Source organism: Phyllobates terribilis, unplaced genomic scaffold, assembly GCF_046119375.1.
Source record: "Phyllobates terribilis strain yellow unplaced genomic scaffold, ASM4611937v1 Scaffold_1__5_contigs__length_1240528914, whole genome shotgun sequence".
NCBI classification, from domain to species: domain Eukaryota; kingdom Metazoa; phylum Chordata; class Amphibia; order Anura; family Dendrobatidae; genus Phyllobates; species Phyllobates terribilis.
The window spans coordinates 1,035,896,906-1,035,916,094 of record NW_027362761.1 but is presented as its reverse complement, the minus strand read 5'-3'; the positions used below and the strand labels follow the sequence as shown (position 1 = coordinate 1,035,916,094).

The window sequence follows — 19,189 nt, the reverse complement described above, 5'->3', positions numbered from 1 at the left end:
TACATCCAGTGATCTGCTGTACTATTCTATTTCAGAAAAAAAATCACTAAATGTGAAACTTAACGTGTTTAACAAAAGATAAAATGGATCATGCCATATCGTAATGAGTCTGTCATACCACTATTGATTTTGTAGAAATAGAAGCAAAGCCCTTATGGAAAGTAATCATATACAATACTGTATTTAGGGAATTACATAAAAGCAAACCTCCTAGAACATGATGTTCTGTGAAACCTGGTTTACCTAGACTGCAACATCTCCAATTTTATTTATTGAAACTTATGATCTTATGAATATTTATATATGGTGCATTAAAGCAAATCTTGACATTGAATTCCTTTATTTTTTAGGTGGAAACTATTGGAGACGCTTACTGTGTGGCTGGGGGACTCCATAAGGATAGTGAGACACATGCCTTTCAAGTTGCTCTGATGGCTTTAAAAATGATGGAGCTCTCAGATAAAGTCATGTCTCCTCATGGAGAACCCATAAAGGTCAGTTACCATGAAGACACTTATAAGTCATTGGGATGCCTATCTTTTGATTCCTTACTTATCTGTTATAAATTTCCTCTCGCCAAATAATTTGTTATATTTCATCCCTTAGTTTTTCACCTTCTTCGTCTCATGCTTAACTTTTGGCATTTTATACATTTATCAGTCCTGTCTTCTATATTTTGTTCATCTGTGGTGACACATGAAAGGTGGTTAACTAAAAGATGGACAGTATACAGTTGTGCTCAAAAGTTTACATACCCCGGCAGAATTTTTCCTTTCTTGGCCTTGTTTCAGAGAATATGAATGATAACAAAAAAACCTTTTTCTCCACTCATGGTTATTGGTTGGGTGAAGCCATTTATTGTCAAACTACTTTGTTTTCTCTTTGTAAATCTTAATGACAACCAAATACATCCAAATGACCTTGATCAAAAGTTCACATACCCTGGTGATTTTGGCCTGATAACATGCACAGAATTTGACACACATGAGTTTGAATGGCTAATAAAGGTAACATCTTCACCTGTGACCTGTTTGCTTGTAATCAGTGTGTGTGCATAAAAGCTGAGTGAGTTTATGGGATCCAGACAGACTCTTGCATCTTTCATCCAGCCACTGATGTTTCTGGATTGTGTGTCATCGGGAAAGCAAAAGATTGGTCAATGGATCTACGGGAAAAGGTAATTGAACTGTATAACACAGGAAAGGGATACACAAAAATATCCAAGGAATTGATAATGCCAGGCAGCAGCATTCAAACTGTGATTAACAAATGGAAAATCAGGGGCTCTGTAAAAACCAAGCCACGGTCAGGTAGATCAACAAAAATTTCTGCCACTACTGCCAGGAAAATTGTTCAGGATGCAAAGAAAAACCCACAAATAACATCAGCTGAAATTCAGGACTCTGAAAACTAGCGGTGTGGCTGTTTCAAGATGCACAATAAGGAGGCACTTGAAGAAAAATGGGCTGCCTCAAAACTTCTGGAACAAGGTAATTTGGAGTGATGAAACCAAAATTGAACTTTTTGGCCACAACTATAAACGTTACATTTGGAGAGAGGTCAACAAGGCCTATGATGAAAGGAACACCATTCCTACAGTAAAGCACGGAGGTGGATCGCTGATGTTTTGGGGATGTGTGAGCTATAAAGGCACAGGAAACTTGGTAAAGGTTGAAGGAAAGATGAATGCAGCACGTTATCAGCAAATACTGGAGGCAAATTTGCACTCATCAGCCCGGAAGCTGCGCATGGAACGTACTTGGACTTTCCAACATGACAACGATCCAAAACACAAGGCCAAATCAACCTGTCATTGGCTACAGCAGAACAAAGTGAAGGTTCTGGAGTGGCCATCTCAGTCTCCTGACCTCAATATCATTGAGCCACTCTGGGGAGATCTCAAGAGCGCAGTTCATGCTAGACAGCCCAGGAATTTACAGGAACTGGAGGCTTTTTGCCAAGAAGAATGAGCAGCTTTACCATCTGAGAAAATAAAGAACCTCATCCATAACTACCACAAAAGACTTCAAGCTGTCATTGATATTAGAGGGTGCAATACACGGTATTAAGAACTGGGGTATGTGAACTTTTGATCAGGGTCATTTGGATGTTTTTGGTTGTCATTAAGATTTAAAAAGAGAAAGCACAGTAGTTTGACAATAAATGGCTTCACCCAACCAATAACCATGAGTGGAGAAAAAGTTTTTTTGTTATCATTCATATTCTCTGAAACAAGGCCAAGAAAGCAAAAATTCTGCCGGGGTATGTCAACTTTTGAGCACAACTGTATACAGTATAATGCATCGTGGAACTTAAAATATGTCACAGGAAATCTGGTTTAGATAAACTTTTGGGGAGGTTTCACTTTAAATTTTTAGAAAACTATTTCTTAAAACAACATGTCTGAGATATACTGCTATGTTAAAACTAAATGTTATACAACTATGATATATAATAGTTTTCTTTGTGTTTCCTTTTTTTATAGATGCGTATAGGACTCCACTCTGGTTCAGTGTTTGCTGGTGTTGTCGGTGTAAGAATGCCTCGATACTGCCTTTTTGGAAATAATGTCACACTTGCCAATAAGTTTGAATCTTGCAGTATACCAAGGAACATAAACATCAGCCCTACGACATATAGGTGAGCTTTTTTGTGTGTCTGTAATTGAGTAAATGTCTGGATGCTGATAGTAGCCAGAGTACCAGATATTCTGGGTTGTCGGTTGGTCACAAGACCAAGGTAGAGAGACCCTTTGGGGAAAAAAAGAACAAAATAAAATCTCTCTTTTAAATATTTTTATTTTATAATTGTATTAATTTCCTCCTTGGTTCCACTGGTCAACATTAATGATGATCGAGCATGCTCTATTAACCCCTTCAGCGAGCACACTCGGGTGCTTGCCGAGTATTTTGGTGTGCTTGGCTTTTCTTTTAATGTCGTCGCGCCTGCAAGTGTCAGGGCTGTTTGACAGCTGTGACACAGGCAGAGATTGCCTGTCAGTCATGCTTGCCGAAGGACTTAATAGAACACGCTCCATCATCATTATTAATCAACATCCTAATAAATTTTGGGAGTGGGTCAATTGTAAGGGAAAGATCTCTTAGTAGTTCCATTCAAGCTCCTGATATAAGACCATCTGAAAGGGAAAAATCATGGGCCTGCCTGTAAGGCCACTAGCACTCTTTATTACACACCTGTAGTAAGATGGAGATATCAGATACTCCATCTTTACCCTGACACCCTCCCATTCTACATTCTCTAAATTGAGAAAAATACAGAGCTTTTTGGGTTGCCACTTTAAAAATATGAACTTATTACTATACACCACTTACTAGTATATTGTACTACAGTGGGTACGGAAAGTATTCAGACCCCTTTAAATTGTTCACTCTTTGTTTCATTGCAGCCATTTGGTAAATTCTAAAAAGTTCATTTTTTTTCTCATTAAAGTACATTCTGCACCCCATCTTGTCTGAAAAAAAACAGAAATGTAGAAATTTTTGCAAATTTTTAAAAAAAGAAAAACTGAAATATCACACGGTCATAAGTATTCAGACCCTTTGCTCAGACATTCGTATTTAAGTCACATGCTGTCCATTTCCTTGTGATCCTCCTTGAGATGGTTCTACTCCTTTATTGGAGTCCAGCTGTGTTTAATTAAACTGATAAGACTTGATTTGGAAAGGCACACACCTGTCTATATAAGACCTCACAGCTCACAGTGCATGTCAGACCAAATGAGAATCATGAGCTCAAAAGAACTGCCCAAGGAGCTCAGAGACAGAATTGTGGCAAGGCACAGATCTGGCCATGGTTACAAAGAATTTCTGCATTACTCAAGGTTCCTAAGAGCACAGTGGCTTCCATAATCCTTAAATGGAAGAAGTTTGGGACCACCAGAAGTCTTCCTAGACCGTCCAGCCAAACTGAGCAATCGTGGGAGAAGAGCCTTGGTGAGAGAGGTAAAGAAGAACCCCAAGATCACTGTGGCTGAGCTCCAGAGATGCAGTAGGGAGATGGGAGAATGTTCCACAAAGTCAACTATCACTGCAGCCCTCCACCAGTAGGGCCTTTATGGCAGAGTGTCCCAACGGAATCCTCTCCTCAGTGCAAGACATATGAAAGCGTTTGCTCAAAAACACATGAAGGACTTCCAGACTATGAGAAATAAGATTCTCTGGTCTGATGAGACGGAGATAGAACTTTTTGGTGATAATTCTAAGCTGTATGTGTGGAGAAAACCTGGCACTGCTCATCACCTGCCCAATACAGTCCCTACAGTGAAACATGGTGGTGGCAGCATCATGCTATGGGGGTGATTTTCAGCTGCAGGGAACAGGACGACTGGTTGCAATTGAAGGAAACATGAATTCGGCCAAGTACAGAAATATCCTGGATGAAAACCTCTTCCATAGTGCTCTGGACCTCAGACTTGGCCAAAGGTTCACCTTCCAACAAGACAATGACCCTAAGCACACAGCTAAAATAACAAAGGAGTGGCTTCAGAACAGCTCTCTAACCATTATTGACTGGCCCAACCAGAGCCGTGACCTAAACCCAATTGAGCATCTCTGGAGAGACCTGAAAATGGCTCTCCACCAACGTTCATCATCCAAGCTGATGGAACTGGAGAGGATCTGCAAGGAAGAATGGCAGAGGATCCCCAAATCCAGGTGTGAAAAACTTGTTGCATCATTTCCAAGACTCATGGCTGTGCTAGCTCAAAAGAGTGCTTTTACTCAATACTGAGCAAAGGGTCTGAATTCTTATGACCATGTGATATTTCAGTTTTTCTTTTTTAATAACTTTGTGAAAATTTCTACATTTCTGTTTTTTTTCAGTCAAGATGGCGTGCAGAGTGTACATTAATGAGAAAAAAAATGAACTTTTTAGAATTTACCAAATGGCTGCAATGAAACAAAGAGTGAAAAATTGAAAGAGTTCTGAATACTTTTCATACCCACTGTATATTTATATGTTGACAGCGTATGAATTGCATTCTATTTTATGATTCTTATAAAATATTCTTCCAGCTTGCTTAAAGATTTCAAAGGATTCAGGTTTATACCACGATCAAGGGAAGACCTTCCTCCAAACTTTCCAGCTGAAATTCCAGGAATATGTTATTTTCTAGAGGCTTCTGATCAAGAAATGTTGACCAAGACTTGGTGTCAAACAAAGCCTGTGGAAGATTCACTTTTCAGCAAAACAAAATAGACCAATTTTATTTTTTCATGTTTTGCACCTTGTGTAGCGGTATTTCTTTACATTATATTGTCTTCCTATATGACATTTTTAAGTAGCATCTCTTTTACAATGTGCTTGTAAATCACAATATTACTATGTAACTGCACACAGAAATGGGCTCTAGAGATCACATACAGAAACTCCCTTTTCTAAGCTAGGTATCCCTAATCAGTTTAGAAGTATTAATGTTCAATGTGGTTGTGTGCCAGCTAGACTTTGGTCAATTGTGGTGTATTTGCATTTTAAGTTTCAGAATTTTCAAAAACATTATTTTGTTCTATTTAGATGAAAAAAATGTCATTATTTAAACTTTTTTTTTCATAAGAGTAACAATGTTACAAATTATAATTTTGATCAGCCCTTTTTGTTTTAAATATTAAAAAATATCTTCTCCTGTTTCAGTTAACATAACATAATATAGTTTTCTAGTGCTTTAAATTATTGATGTTGTAAAGTAAATAGTTGTAAAATATAGGTAAAACTTCATTAATATGAGCCACTGCGTTGATCCTGACAAAGGCTGTAAAACTGTATCCATTGTGATCATATCAATCGGATATGAGTTTTGCGTTCTGAAAGTAAAAACATGAACATCATTGTATGCAGGGAATAACGTTAAATAGGTTGCCCCCTTTCAGAAAACTTGTGTTCTCATACTCAGTTCATTGTAAAATAACAAACTGTGCTTTACTTACTCTGCCTGGATTCAGCGCTGAGTCTGTGCCATTGCCCTGGTCTCTGCTACGTGACAGCAGCAGTGATATCACATCGACAAAGCTGCAGCCAATCACTAAGCTCAGCTGCTCTACCGATGTACACAGCACATGCCATTGAGCTCAGTGATTGGCTGCAGTGCTGTTGATATGACGTCACTGCTGCAGACAGACAACAGAGAGCAGGGCAGCGGCAGAGACAGAGCATTAGACCTGAGGAGAACATGTAAAGCCCAGTTTGTTATTTTAGTTTTCTGAAAGAGGACAACCCCTTAAATCCTATGAGCATACCGTACACACGGAGGACAATTTATAATCTATAAACTGCAGTACATCGCACAGTAGACCTAAACTCTAACGAAGAAAAAATTAAAACAGATCTCTTCTTTTCATGTGGAATATGTAGGGTCCTCAGGCAATCTCAGTAGTCAAGATAGTAGATATTATATAGTGCACTTATTTTTCACAAAAAAACTTTTAGTACTGTAGAAAAAACCTGACCATTTAATGTTGGCACCTGCCATATTTATCTTTAAATTGTTATATCCAATGCAGCCCTGTATAATAAAAAATGTTATATACACTGTAATTACCATGTTCTTATATTTTACAAATCACATTTGATAATAATGATTTTGTATTGGTATATATTTTCTTTTTTTATTATTTTTGTTAAACTTTTTTGTTACATTGTTCTGTGCATCCCAGGCCTTTGAAACGTTTTGTTCTGTGTTGTTACATTTCACTACCATCTCCTTACAGTATATGCTCTTTCTTAGTGGACAAAATACATACCACATGTTTTCATACTATACAGTGCACTTGATAGTAGAGATGCCCTTCGGGTTTTAGACCACAGTATAGAGGAGAAAAAAAAATTTCATGCTAGGTAAAGCTTCTCAGGTGGTATAGGGAACTGGACGGGTTCTGTCACTAAATGCTTTAAGGAATTGTCCCTTTTTTTGGTGGTTTAGGATAGATGAAGGGGCTGATTTTGTATTGTTATAATATTTTGAATAGTGGTAGTGCTGGTTGGGAGAGCTACAGCCAATACAGCCGAGAATCCAGTGCATGTAAAAGCTGACTCTGTCCTCTTAAACCAAATACTTAAGTAATAAGTACAAATGTGTAGGTTTAGAGGTGCCAAAATAAATAATTATTAGCATTAGATAATATAAAACATTCATTACATTTGTAAAATCCCATTTGCAGGGTATGAGGAACGCAGCTCAGTAGTATTTTAAACCATAATTCTGCTAAATGTGAGGCAGAAATGGGATAGTCAGAGTGCAGAGGAGCCATAAGGAAGAAGAAGGTGGGCATCAGGCATTCAAAGCACAGTAGAGCCATGAAGAGAGAGGAAGCAAGTAGACGGAGCGCAGAGAAGCCACAAAGAGGGAAAAGGTGGACATCAGGTAGTCGGTGCGCAGAGAAGACACGAAGAGGGAAGAGATGGACATCAGGTAGTCAGAGTGCAGAGAAGCCACAAAGAGGGAAGAGGTGGACATCAGGTAATCGGTGCGCAGAGAAGACTCGAAGAGGGAAGAGATGGACATCAGGTAGTCAGAGTGCAGAGAAGCCACAAAGAGGGAAGAGGTGGACATCAGGTAGTCGGAGTGCAGAGAAGCCACAAAGAGGGAAGAGGTGGACATCAGGTAGTCGGAGTGCAGAGAAGCCACAAAGAGGGAAGAGGTGGACATCAGGTAGTCGGTGCGCAGAGAAGACACGAAGAGGGAAGAGATGGACATCAGGTAGTCAGAGTACAGAGAAGCCACAAAGAGGGAAGAGTTGGACATCAGGTAGTCGGAGTGCAGAGAAGCCACAAAGAGGGAAGAGGTGGACATCAGGTAGTCGGAGTGCAGAGAAGCCACAAAGAGGGAAGAGGTGAACATCAGGTAGTCGAAGCACAGAGAAGCCAGTCAAGACAGATACGTATATCTGGGAGTCAGTGTTGTGAGCATCAGGTGAGGTAGCTGGGAAAAGCAAAACAGGTGCACTGCCAGTCCCCCTGGCTACAGAATGTAAGACACCAGGACTTTTTAGCAAGAGTGTTACTTGCTAAGAGAGGGTTTATTTTGGTCCCAAAGATAAAATACCTTGGTTGCAGAAGAAAAATAACCAAAGCGTCAGTCAGATACAAGTATATTCTGACTGTATTTTTCATAGATAGGACACTTACCCATTATAATCTCTATGGTTGTTCATGCGTTATGGAGACATGTCCATATTTGATCTGAGATCACAATTACTCATACAATTCTATAGGTACGAGAAGATCACAGACAGCACATGGATGGCATCAGCATGCTGTCCGTGATTAACTTTGCAATGGATAGGAAAGGCATTGCAACTTTTTCATATGTGTAAAACACTGATGGTAAGAACTGAAACATTGACCAAACACTGATCAAGCTCGGATGTAAAACAGTGATGAATAACAGTCCATTTTTTAAATACCAGAAAAATCACAAACATCTGAATAAGGGTGCAGTCAGACAGCCGTATAACACGGATGACAATTGCATCGCACTGCATGGACTGGCTGGCGGCTATCCTGACCCGAGCGTGACAGCTGCATAGAAATACATGCTGTCACGCTCGGGTCAGGAGAGACTCTGGCCAGTCCGATCATTGCGATGCGATCGTCATCCATATTATACGGCCCTAAGACTGCTCCCTAAGAGTAAGAAAGTCAGAGTAAAATTAGAGTAAGAAATCAGTTAAATCATTATCTTTACATGTCATTCAGGTTAACGTAGGGTTATATTAATTTTTTTTACATGTTATCCATCTGGTGCTACACACAACCAAAATGAATACATATTTCAGGATATGCTCAAGGCCTTTTGGACATCCAATGGTTCTGCTTGGTTTATAAAATGTAAGTTTATTTACAAGCCTAAGTCCACCCTGTATGCTACCTTATTGATATATTTAGAAATTACAGGATCTACTGAATAATTTAGTAAATATGATATTGCTTATTGTTTACTGATCCTGAGTTACAGCCTGTCTTATAGCCCAAAGCTGCTTTTTTCAGTTCTGCTGGTTATTAGAAACTGTCAAAAGGCTTGATGTCAAAAACACACTTCACAGCTATGCTGAACTGGGATAACTATGTAGTTCTTATATAGTGCTGGGAATAAAGACACTTTCCAGAATGCAGACCCCTCCCAGAACAAGCTTTATACAACTTTTAACAAGCAGAGAATATTTCCAATGTTCAGGCACCATTCCAGTAGTTTGTTTGTTTTTTTACCACTGGCGCCGCTCCAGTCGGTCTTCTGCCGGTTGAGACCTGCTGGTTCACTCCAGTGTTAGTTGAGCAATCTGGAAGTCAATACTCAATGTAAGTCTATGAGAGCCAGAATGAGTCACTCATAGACTTATATTGGGAGCTTGTGACCGTTACCTCTGATTTCCTCTCAATCAGAAGTTGTGGTCACAAGATGGCAGGGTGAGACCGGAGCGGCGCCGGGAACAGATGACTCTGGAGTGGTGCTTCAAAACTTATTTAATAATCTAAGTCTATTTAATATTTAGGTTCAATTCCAAAATGAGTAATTCGTGAGTTGTAGATGTTGCAGATTTTCTGCACCATTTCTGCACCTATTATGCGTTACTTCAATTGTGTTTTTGAGTGAGCTTTTTACGTGTGTTTTTATCGCATTTATTTTCTCTTTTAGGTGTATCATGTTTTAAATAATGCTACTTTTTTGGTACTTCCTGGTATTTGGCTTTGATAGTCATGTGCAGATTAAAGACGTCTTAGTACATTTTGCAGCGTAAACACATTAAAAATCCATGCCCGTTTTCTACCTGCAAACCGCAGGTAGAAAACGCGCATGGATTTTTAATGTGTTTACTAATTTCTAATGGAAATCTATGGGAAAAATCTGCACATAAAACTCAGCAGCAAAAATACATGGCATCAAAAATGCACCAAAAACTCAACCCTACAGTGTTTTGTATATGTGATATATCTTTTAATGTTCTGTAAGTTAGCACTGCGAGTTTGGGTCCTGAGACCTGCATCGCTCATTTAAAAGGCTATTGAATAGTGCAGCTCAGCAGGCGGAAGTGCTCAGCTATTGCATGAGCATGTACACAGAACAGTGTAGAAATCTATATAAAGTCTATGGGTCCGTACACCATCCTATGTGCATGCTCATGCAAGGACTGAGGGATTTCTGACCTCTGATCTGCACTTTTCTTTTTTTTCTTTACTTCCATATGATTGGTGCTGTCTCAGAACCCACACCACTACTGATTTACAACACGTTGAATATATATACAGTACAGACCAAAAGTTGTGCAAAGCAGTCATCAAAGCAAAAGGTGGCTACTTTGAAGAACCTAGAATATAAGACATATTTTCAGTTGTTTCACACTTTTTTGTTAAGTATATAATTCCACATGTGTTAATTCATAGTTTTGATGCCTTCAGTGAATGTACAATTTTCATAGTCATGAAAATACAGAAAAATCTTTAAATGAGAAGGTGTGTCCAAACTTTTGGTCTGTACTGTTTATATTAACAAAAAACTGTAAATGAGAGACTTTAGCTCCAAAGGCTGCAGAACTGTGGATGCAACTCTGGCCAGTTACAGACTGTAACTCTTGAAAAGATTAAAAAATGCCCACTTAAAAAATAAAGTGATACTTTTTGGGCCTTTGTTAGAAAAAATAAACTTATTTCAGCTGGTTGTTTGTTAGTGTAATATATTTTTGTGACTTAATATATATATATATTTATAATATTCAACACTTATGTCTATATATACCAATAAATACATACGAACTTGCATGCTAAAAAGAAAGTATATTTTATGTGTTTCTTATAAATACCTTTTCTAAAAGAATAATTTATAAATGTTAAGGTTGGTTAAATATTATCTATGTAGGTGTCTGAGATTATGCATATAGAAATTTTAACAAGGTCTTCCTGCTGGTGTTGCCAAAAACTGATGAAATAAGCGGCTTCCATAAAGAATATTTATTTTGGTTACTGTGTTCATATTGTTTCTTCATTTGTAGCGGTATTTAGTTGGGAAGTCTTTGAGCGATTATATAATTTATTTTAACACTGCAGATAACTCTGTAGATCTCGTCACCAGAAATTTGTCAGCTCTAATGTCAGCGCCAGAATGTGTTTTCACTTTTGTTCCTTGGAATGTACTTGTTACGAGACAAGCATAGGCTTACTGGATGTGAACATCAAGCAATATGTGCTTTGTAGGTTTATGAAACTTTGTTTTAAATTTCTTATTGTAAACTGTTAATGTCCTAGCAATAAATGTATTTTTATTCTACTCCTCCCTAGTTTTGTTTTTATTAGCATTGTATGTTTTGATATTTTAAGCATATCTTATGTGTATCACCCTAAAAATGTATCCACAAAATATTCATAAAAAATGCATATGTAAACTGTCGTAACCTCAAGAATAGAATCATAGAATCATAGAATCATAGAATGGTAGAGTTGGAAGGGACCTCCTGGGTCATCTGGTCCAACCCCCTGCTCAAAGCAGGATTCACTAGATCATCTCAGACAGATGTCTGTCCAGCCTCTGTTTGAAGACGTCCATTGAAGGGGAACTCACCACCTCTCGTGGCAGCCTGTTCCACTCATTAATCACCCTAACTGTCAAAAAGTTTTTTCTAATATCTAATCTGTGTCTCCTCCCATTTAGTTTCATCCCATTGCTTCTAGTCTTTCCTTGTGCAAATGAGAATAAAGATGATCCTTCTACAATGTGACAGCCCTTGACATATTTGTAGACAGCTATTAAGTCTCCTCTCAGTCTTCTTTTTTGCAAGCTAAACATTCCCAAATCCTGCAACCGTTCCTCATAGGACATGGTTTGCAGACCAGTCACCATTCTGGTCGCTCTTCTCTGAACTTGCTCCAGTTTGTCTATGTCTTTTTTAAAATGTGGTGCCCAAAACTGTACACAGTATTCCAGATGAGGTCTGACCAAAGAGGAGTAAAGACCGATAATGACTTCACGTGATCTAGACTGTATGCTTCTGTTAATACATCCCAGAATTGTATTTGCCTTTTTTGCTGCTGCATCACACTGTTGACTCATGTTCAGTCTATGATCTATTAGTATACCTAAGTCTTTTTCACATGTACTGTTGCTTAGCTCTATTCCTCCCATTCTGTATATGCTTTTTTCATTTTTATTGCCCAGATGTAGTACTTTGCATTTTTCCCTGTTAAAAACCATTCTGTTGGTTGCTGCCCACTGCTCCAGTTTATTTAGGTCTTTTTGAATCCTCTCTCTCTCTTCTCTAGTATTAGCTATCCCTCCTAGCTTTGTGTCATCAGCAAATTTAATCAGTTTACCCTCAATTCCTTCATCTAAATCATTGATAAAGATGTTGAACAATACAGGTCCCAGGACGGAGCCCTGTGGTACCCCACTTGAGACATTCATCCAGCTGGATGTGAAGCCATTTACAACCACCCTTTGAGTCCGATCACTAAGCCAGTTATGAATCCACCTAACAGTTGCCTGGTCCATTGCATACTTGGTCATTTTTTCAATAAGGATGATGTGAGATACTTTGTCAAATGCTTTGCTGAAGTCAAGATATACTATATCTACAGCATTTCCCTGATCCACCCAGTCAGTGATTCTGTCATAGAAGGAAATTAAGTTTCAAAGTCAAAATGTTTTTTTTGTCTTTTAACCATTTTTCATCCACTTTAAAGCGCAAAAAATCAGACGTTTAGAAAAATGGCACAAAAATAAGTGGTGTACATAAAATCACTCCAAAAGGGAACTGGGTTACATTTGCAACAACTTTTGCAACTTTGCAAAACAGTAAAAAACTCAGGCACAAATGTAATAATGAAGTCACACTAAGTCTCCATGGCAACACTGCAATGCATTTGACAGAAATTGGAGCAGAAAATGTCATCTAAATCTCTTCATAATCTAGACTGAGGATTTAGACCTGTAATTACAAGCAACAATATCTTAGTATAGAAGAAAAATATTAAAACTTGTTATTCACATATTTGCACACACTAAAGTATTTCTTTGCTCCAGTAGAGCAAACTTTTATTAAAAAGTAATGTGATTTATGTGATAAATCAATGCAAGAACAGACCAAATCTGTTTAGGACCAGACCAGAGCTTTTTAAAGAGTCTATAAAATTAAAGGGGTTGTCTGGTCTTAAAGGGAACTTGTCAGCAGGATTTTGCCTGATACATTCAACAATATTGAATAGCGTGCTTGGATGTGAACGGTAGACATTTTTAGCATTTGCTTTAAAACATCAGTTTCTCATGAACCAAGGTATGTACAGTCCAAATTTCAGTACAATACACCATCTCTTTTAGAAGTTACAGCAATTTTTCCAGGTTAAGTAGCGAGCGTGTCCCCTTGTACAAGCCTTAACCGTGTGCATCTATAATACTAGGTAACCACTCCACCCGTGGATAACAGATATGTGAGTGGTTGTTTCATCAGTATTTTGCACCTGTGAAGCCTCTGCCTTTATGATGGGATCATGTCTGCATCCTGCAGTATATTGTGGCCAGCTACTGGTAAGTATGGACCTTTATGTCTTTGAAGACTAATATTTCTACACCAATAAAGTAAACAAGGTGTGACAGACTCAAATAAGAAGACCTAAAACTTTTTTATTAGTTAAAGGAAAGCTGTCATGTCCCCAAATGGTATTAAACCGGCTATATAGTGTTAATTTGCAGGTTGATAGCATTACAATGCTACCGGGACCACAGCTACCTGAAAACACAGCTACCGGGACAAAATTAAATTCAGTACTCCTGGGAGCCACCAACTTTCAGTTATAGAGGCGAATATGTGCAGAGCAAGCTGTCAATCAAAGTGCCGGAGTGTGCTTACAGCCGCCGCTCACTGTGTACTGAGCGCTAACTGTAGCCATGCTGGTACACCTACTTCTTCCCTTGAGAAAGTAGGATACGCTCCACGCGAAACGTGCGTCGGGAAGCGGCACGGGTCTTACCCATCACCTTGGGCTTCAGTCTCTCCCAGGGTGAGCCTCTACACTATTTTGAGATTTTTTTCAGGTTTTCCCCTCAGAAATGTCTTCTCAATTCTAGACCGTTATTTTAGCCGTTACCTTTTTGGGCCATGGGATTTTTCTGAGCTGTTAGTTAACTCTCTGTGGTGTTTTTCTGTTTTATACTCATGGTATCTTACCTTATAACCCTCGAATGGGTTTTATAGGCTCCCTGGGTTGCTGATGTCCTGGCTGCTTTTATGTGATCGTTTGTTAGAACCCTCCTGTTTGTTATTTCCATCTTCTGTTTTGCGGTCACGTGACCATCTGCCTATATATTCCAGCTCCGCCCTTTTGGCTGTGCTGGACTTCAGTGTTGTTTGACTGTTTTGCTAGTCAGGTGCTTCTGTGCCTATCTTTCAGTTTGCTTGGTCCTTCTGGGACCTCTAGTACCTTTTTGTCAGTTTATCTTTTCGTGTTCTGCAACAACCTTCTCTGTTCAGGAGGTGTCCCATTTTTGTTCCAGTCCTTAGTTCTTTTAGGGACCCCTTCCTTTATGCTATAGGTCTTCGTTCAGACTAGCCGAGGACTAAGGCGGGTCTTTTCGCAAGGAACAGGCAGCCCGCTACATCGTAGGGATTCAGCTTAGTCTTACTGTAGGGATAGCTTTCCCCTTTCTTTCCTTAGTACTTGTTGCAGATCATAACATCGTTCATCCCAGTCCCCCTACACATGTCTGTTATTTATATACTGTACTTTTATGAATTTATATGTGATTAATAAAATTATTGATTGTATCTATCTTTCCAACAAAACTCAATTTTCTCTTTTGTCATTCTACATGACCGAAACCCAGCAGCTCCCAGGATAAACCCAGCAGAATAAAGTTAATTTTCTCCCGTAAGCCACACTTTCAGAAAGGCAGCCCAACAACATTGAACGCTATTAACCTACAGTTTAACACTAAATCTGCAGGTTAATAGTGTTTGGAGACATGACAGGTTCCCGTTAATCATATTTAAGAACTTAATTGACATACATGGGGAAAGGGAGCATGTAAAGCCTAATTACTGAAAGACATAAATATACTGTAAATATTTATACTGTATTATCATATAGAAAACCAGAAACCCAAGAATACATACAATATGTAACCATTTGTATATTTTCTTGAATATATGTTCATTTAACATAGTGTAAAAATTGTAAATAATACAAATCCAGAAGTGTTCACTCTTAAAAGTACCTATCATTTACATAGAATTTAATTTATATATATACTCTGAAATGCGCACATAGCAGTGTACAGGCCCAATTGTAAATCTATGGGTTCATACATCACTCTGTGCTAAGAGTGTTATACAGACCCTTCTAAATAGTAACATATAAGAAAAGCGGACAGCGTCAATTCCAGGGTGTTCAGTTCAAAAAATTGTGTTCATTTTGCCATCCCATAAACAACCTTTCGACCCGGTGTGGGACTTTATCAAGTAAAGTCCCACACCGAGTCGATATGTTGTTTATGGGATGGCGGAATGAACACGATTTTTGAACTGAACACCCTGGAATGGACTCTCTGCTTTTCTTATATGCTACAATACTTCCAAGTGGGTTCCTTGGAAATCTTGGTCCCTCACAGTGAGTGCTGCCAGCCATTTTCTTTCTTGGCTTTCTAAATACCAAGTCTATATATATATTTTTTTTTAACCATGGGAGTCTATGGTGGAGAGATGGTAAAAAAGTAGTCTAACCAATGGCATCCATTAAAAAAAGTATAAGTTTACTTTTAAACATGGGAGCCTGTAGATCAAGGAGGGCCAATTTGATGAGGCATCAGTAGAATTTAAATATTTTTTTTCCTTGTTTAACACCATATGTCACAAAGAACAGGATATTTCAGGTTTTGAAACAAGTTAGGAAGAACACGTCTGTTGTGTCTGTCACCACCTCAGGTTTTCAAATTATCATTTTCCTTCTTTTGAATGCATTACCTGAGAAAGCTCAGAATGTATACATTTAACAGAAGGCTGTGATAGATGCCGTACAGTGTTACTCCTCACCCATAGGTATCCATTGTGAAAATTTTTTTTTTTTTCTATTGAATACCACTGAGCGGAATAGTGCAGCATGTTGGGCTATTGTATACAGCCAAAAAGACTAATATATACTGCTAAACAAAGGCCAAATTGTCTTCTGCCTGGTGTATGAGTGTCTAGGGATTGGCTTATCATGTGCACTGAGAGATTTCCCAATACATACTATAAATAGCAATAAAAAACAGTGTGAAAAGAGCCTAATTGCCACCTACTGTAACGGGTGTATCAATTGTGACAGACAGTCTCTCTGGATCCGGCTGTAGAAGGTCACTATGCTTAGCATTGCAGACACCTTCTTGATTCTCTATCTCTGTAGTGTAGTGATATCTTTATCCCTTTAGGACCCAGCAGCGACCTTTACCTTCTGCTGCTAATTGACACACCCTTGCTTGGTAGTTAAAAAATCTCAGTGTCTCTAGAGAGTCGCCGGTGATAGTTCTATGTTTCTCTGTCCATGCCTGGAGTAATAATAATAATAATAATAATAATAATAATAGTTTATTTTTATAGCGCCAACATATTCCGCAGCACTTTACAAATTTTAGGGGGGACTTATACAGACAATACAGAATAAGCATATCTCATATCGAACGGAGTGAGGGCCCTGCTCGCGAGCTTACAGTCTATGAGGAAGTGGGGGAGACACAAAAGGTAAAAAGTACATATATTGTATAATGCAGCCTTGATATACTGAATAGGATAAATAATAATACATGGACTGGTCGCCAGCCAGTATGTGTGCAGTCCTGACAGAGGCTTTTATGTGCATGGTTGGTTTGAACCCGAAGTTGAAGAAGATTTTAATATGGGGGAAAGCTGGGATGGACAGAGTGTGTTTAGGTGATACGCCAGTCTAAAGAAATGTGTTTTTAGGGTTCGCTTGAAACTGTGGGTATTGGGAATTAATCGAACTGTCCTGGGTAGTGCATTCCAGAGAATTGGCGCAGCACGCGAGAAATCTTGGAGACGGGAGTGGGAAGTTCGGATTATGGAGGATTTTAGTTTCAAGTCATTTGCAGAACGGAGGGCACGTGTAGGGTGGTAGACTGAGACAAGGGAGGAGATGTAGGGGGGTACTGAAGCATGGAGCGCTTTGTGGGTAAGCGTGATAAGTTTAAAACAAACTCTATATTGGATGGGCAACCAATGCAATGACTGGCACAGGGAAGAGGCATCTGAGTAGCGGTTGGCGAGGAATATGATCCTGGCTGCTGCGTTCAGGACGGATTGGAGAGGGGAGAGTTTAGTAAGAGGGAGACCGATTAGTAGAGCGTTGCAATAGTCAAGACGAGAATGAATAAGAGCGACAGTAAGAGTTTTTGCCGAGTCAAAGGTGAGAAAAGTCCTGATTCTTGAGATGTTTTTGAGGTGTAGATGACATGAACGAGCGAGTGATTTGATGTGAGGAGTGAAAGAAAGATCTGAATCAAAAATGACCCCAAGACAGCGGGCTTGTAGCTGGGGAGTAATGGTTGAGCCACAAACGGAGATGGCAATATCGGGCACAGGTAGATTAATGGAGGGAGGAAAGACGAGTAGTTCAGTTTTTGACAGATTCAGTTTTAGGTAGAGGGAGGACATAATGTTAGACACAGCACTAGTACTAGTAGTTGGCTAGTTTTCTTCTCGGACTTCCCTTGGAGGACAGTTGGCGTTATCTCTCTGGTGTCTTCTCAAGCTAAGTGTATCCCTTTTGTTTGTTTACCTTGTCTTTAGTTACAGTGGGGCCTGACTAGTGTTCAACCTGTCTCCTCCCTACCTAGGGCCTAGCTCTAGGGACATTAAGGGAATAGGTTTCCTGCTCGGTAATAGGTGCGAACCTATATAGGGACGTTAGGGTTATCAGGGTGATATTAGATCTGCCTAGGGGTCTCCACTCCCCCTTTCCCTAGTTGGGCTCCCTTCCCCCACTTCCCGTCGTTGTACACTTGTTCCTTCCCTCACAATGCATGACACCTTCCTTGTCTGGATTTCAGATTATCAGTGGTTTCAAAGTTTTTTTTTTATTGGTTTATTTTAAAGTAATTTAGTTATATGTATTGAAAACATCCTATTTTCAATCACCCAGAATAATGGTCAGGAGCCCTCCTGTTTACAGCCGTCTTTGAATTCCCTATTAAAGAGGTTGTCCACTACTTTAGAGCTGATGATCTATCTTTAGGATAGGTCATTTCTGTTTGATCGATCGGGGTCCCACGCCTGTCACCCCCACCAATCAGCTGCCACTGGCCGGAAATACTCACTTGCAGAGCTGCTCCATCTTCTGATAGTGGCCGAAGCTTGGTACTACACATCAGCCTCCTATTCAAATCAATGCGAGGTGGATGTGTAGTACCCTGCGGTGGCCACTTCAGAAGATGGCTAGCTCCGCAAGTGAGAATTTCCGGCTGGTGGCTGCCGCCACTGACGCGCATAACAGCTGATCGGTGGGGGTGTTGGATGTCGGATCCCTACCGATCAGACATTGATGACCTATCCTAAGGATTGATCATCATTGCCAAAGTAGTGGACAACCTCTTTAATAATTAAATACACTGACATAAATAAAACCTTCAAATATTAGTAATTAAGCAATTATAAGTGAAAATCAAGATAGAAAAAAATACCTCAGAAAAACAACAGTGATCTGTGTACATCAGGCGAGGAGTCCGCAGTACTTGAAATAGGAAGTACAGACACTGGGTGTGCCCTTGGCGTGGCCGAACATCTGAGTGCACATCCCCACATACTTGTTTTTTATCTCTCTCTGCTATTTTCTGACTCTTGTAAAATGAGAGTTCATGAAGAAAGAGGGATGAGAGAGATGGAAAACAAGTAATGACATGTGACTGAAATATGCCAGGAAGCTTATTACGGAATCACTTTGAATGCAGTTCCAAGGTTTTTGTAATTTTGTTTAAGGTGACCTTACACTATGAATTAGGACATTTCCATTTCTTTATTTTTTTTCTCACACCTATAACAATTCATACATGTTTTTAACAAAAAAACACAATTTGCCTCTTCTAAAATGAAAGTGAATGCTTTAATCTTGGCAGTTTAGTGAGAATTCTAAATGTCATGAAGCAAACCTCAGACTAAAGAGAGTTTTCCAATAGGCCTTGTTCACATTGTGCAGTTGCTTGCGTTTT

The 19,189-nt window shown here is 39.2% G+C and overlaps 1 protein-coding gene across 1 annotated transcript in view; it reads left to right on the top strand.

The window, feature by feature from the left end:
* Nucleotides 1-6,428, top strand: part of GUCY1A1 (guanylate cyclase 1 soluble subunit alpha 1) — an 81,468-nt gene extending 75,040 nt beyond the window's left edge. Inside the window, exons 7-9 of the mRNA XM_073644983.1 lie at nt 351-494; nt 2,486-2,640; nt 5,034-6,428. Of these exons, the coding sequence (XP_073501084.1) occupies nt 351-494; nt 2,486-2,640; nt 5,034-5,217 (483 nt within the window). The 3' untranslated portion in view covers nt 5,218-6,428. The remainder of the gene's footprint in view (nt 1-350; nt 495-2,485; nt 2,641-5,033) is intronic.
* Nucleotides 6,429-19,189: the final 12,761 nt, after the last annotated feature.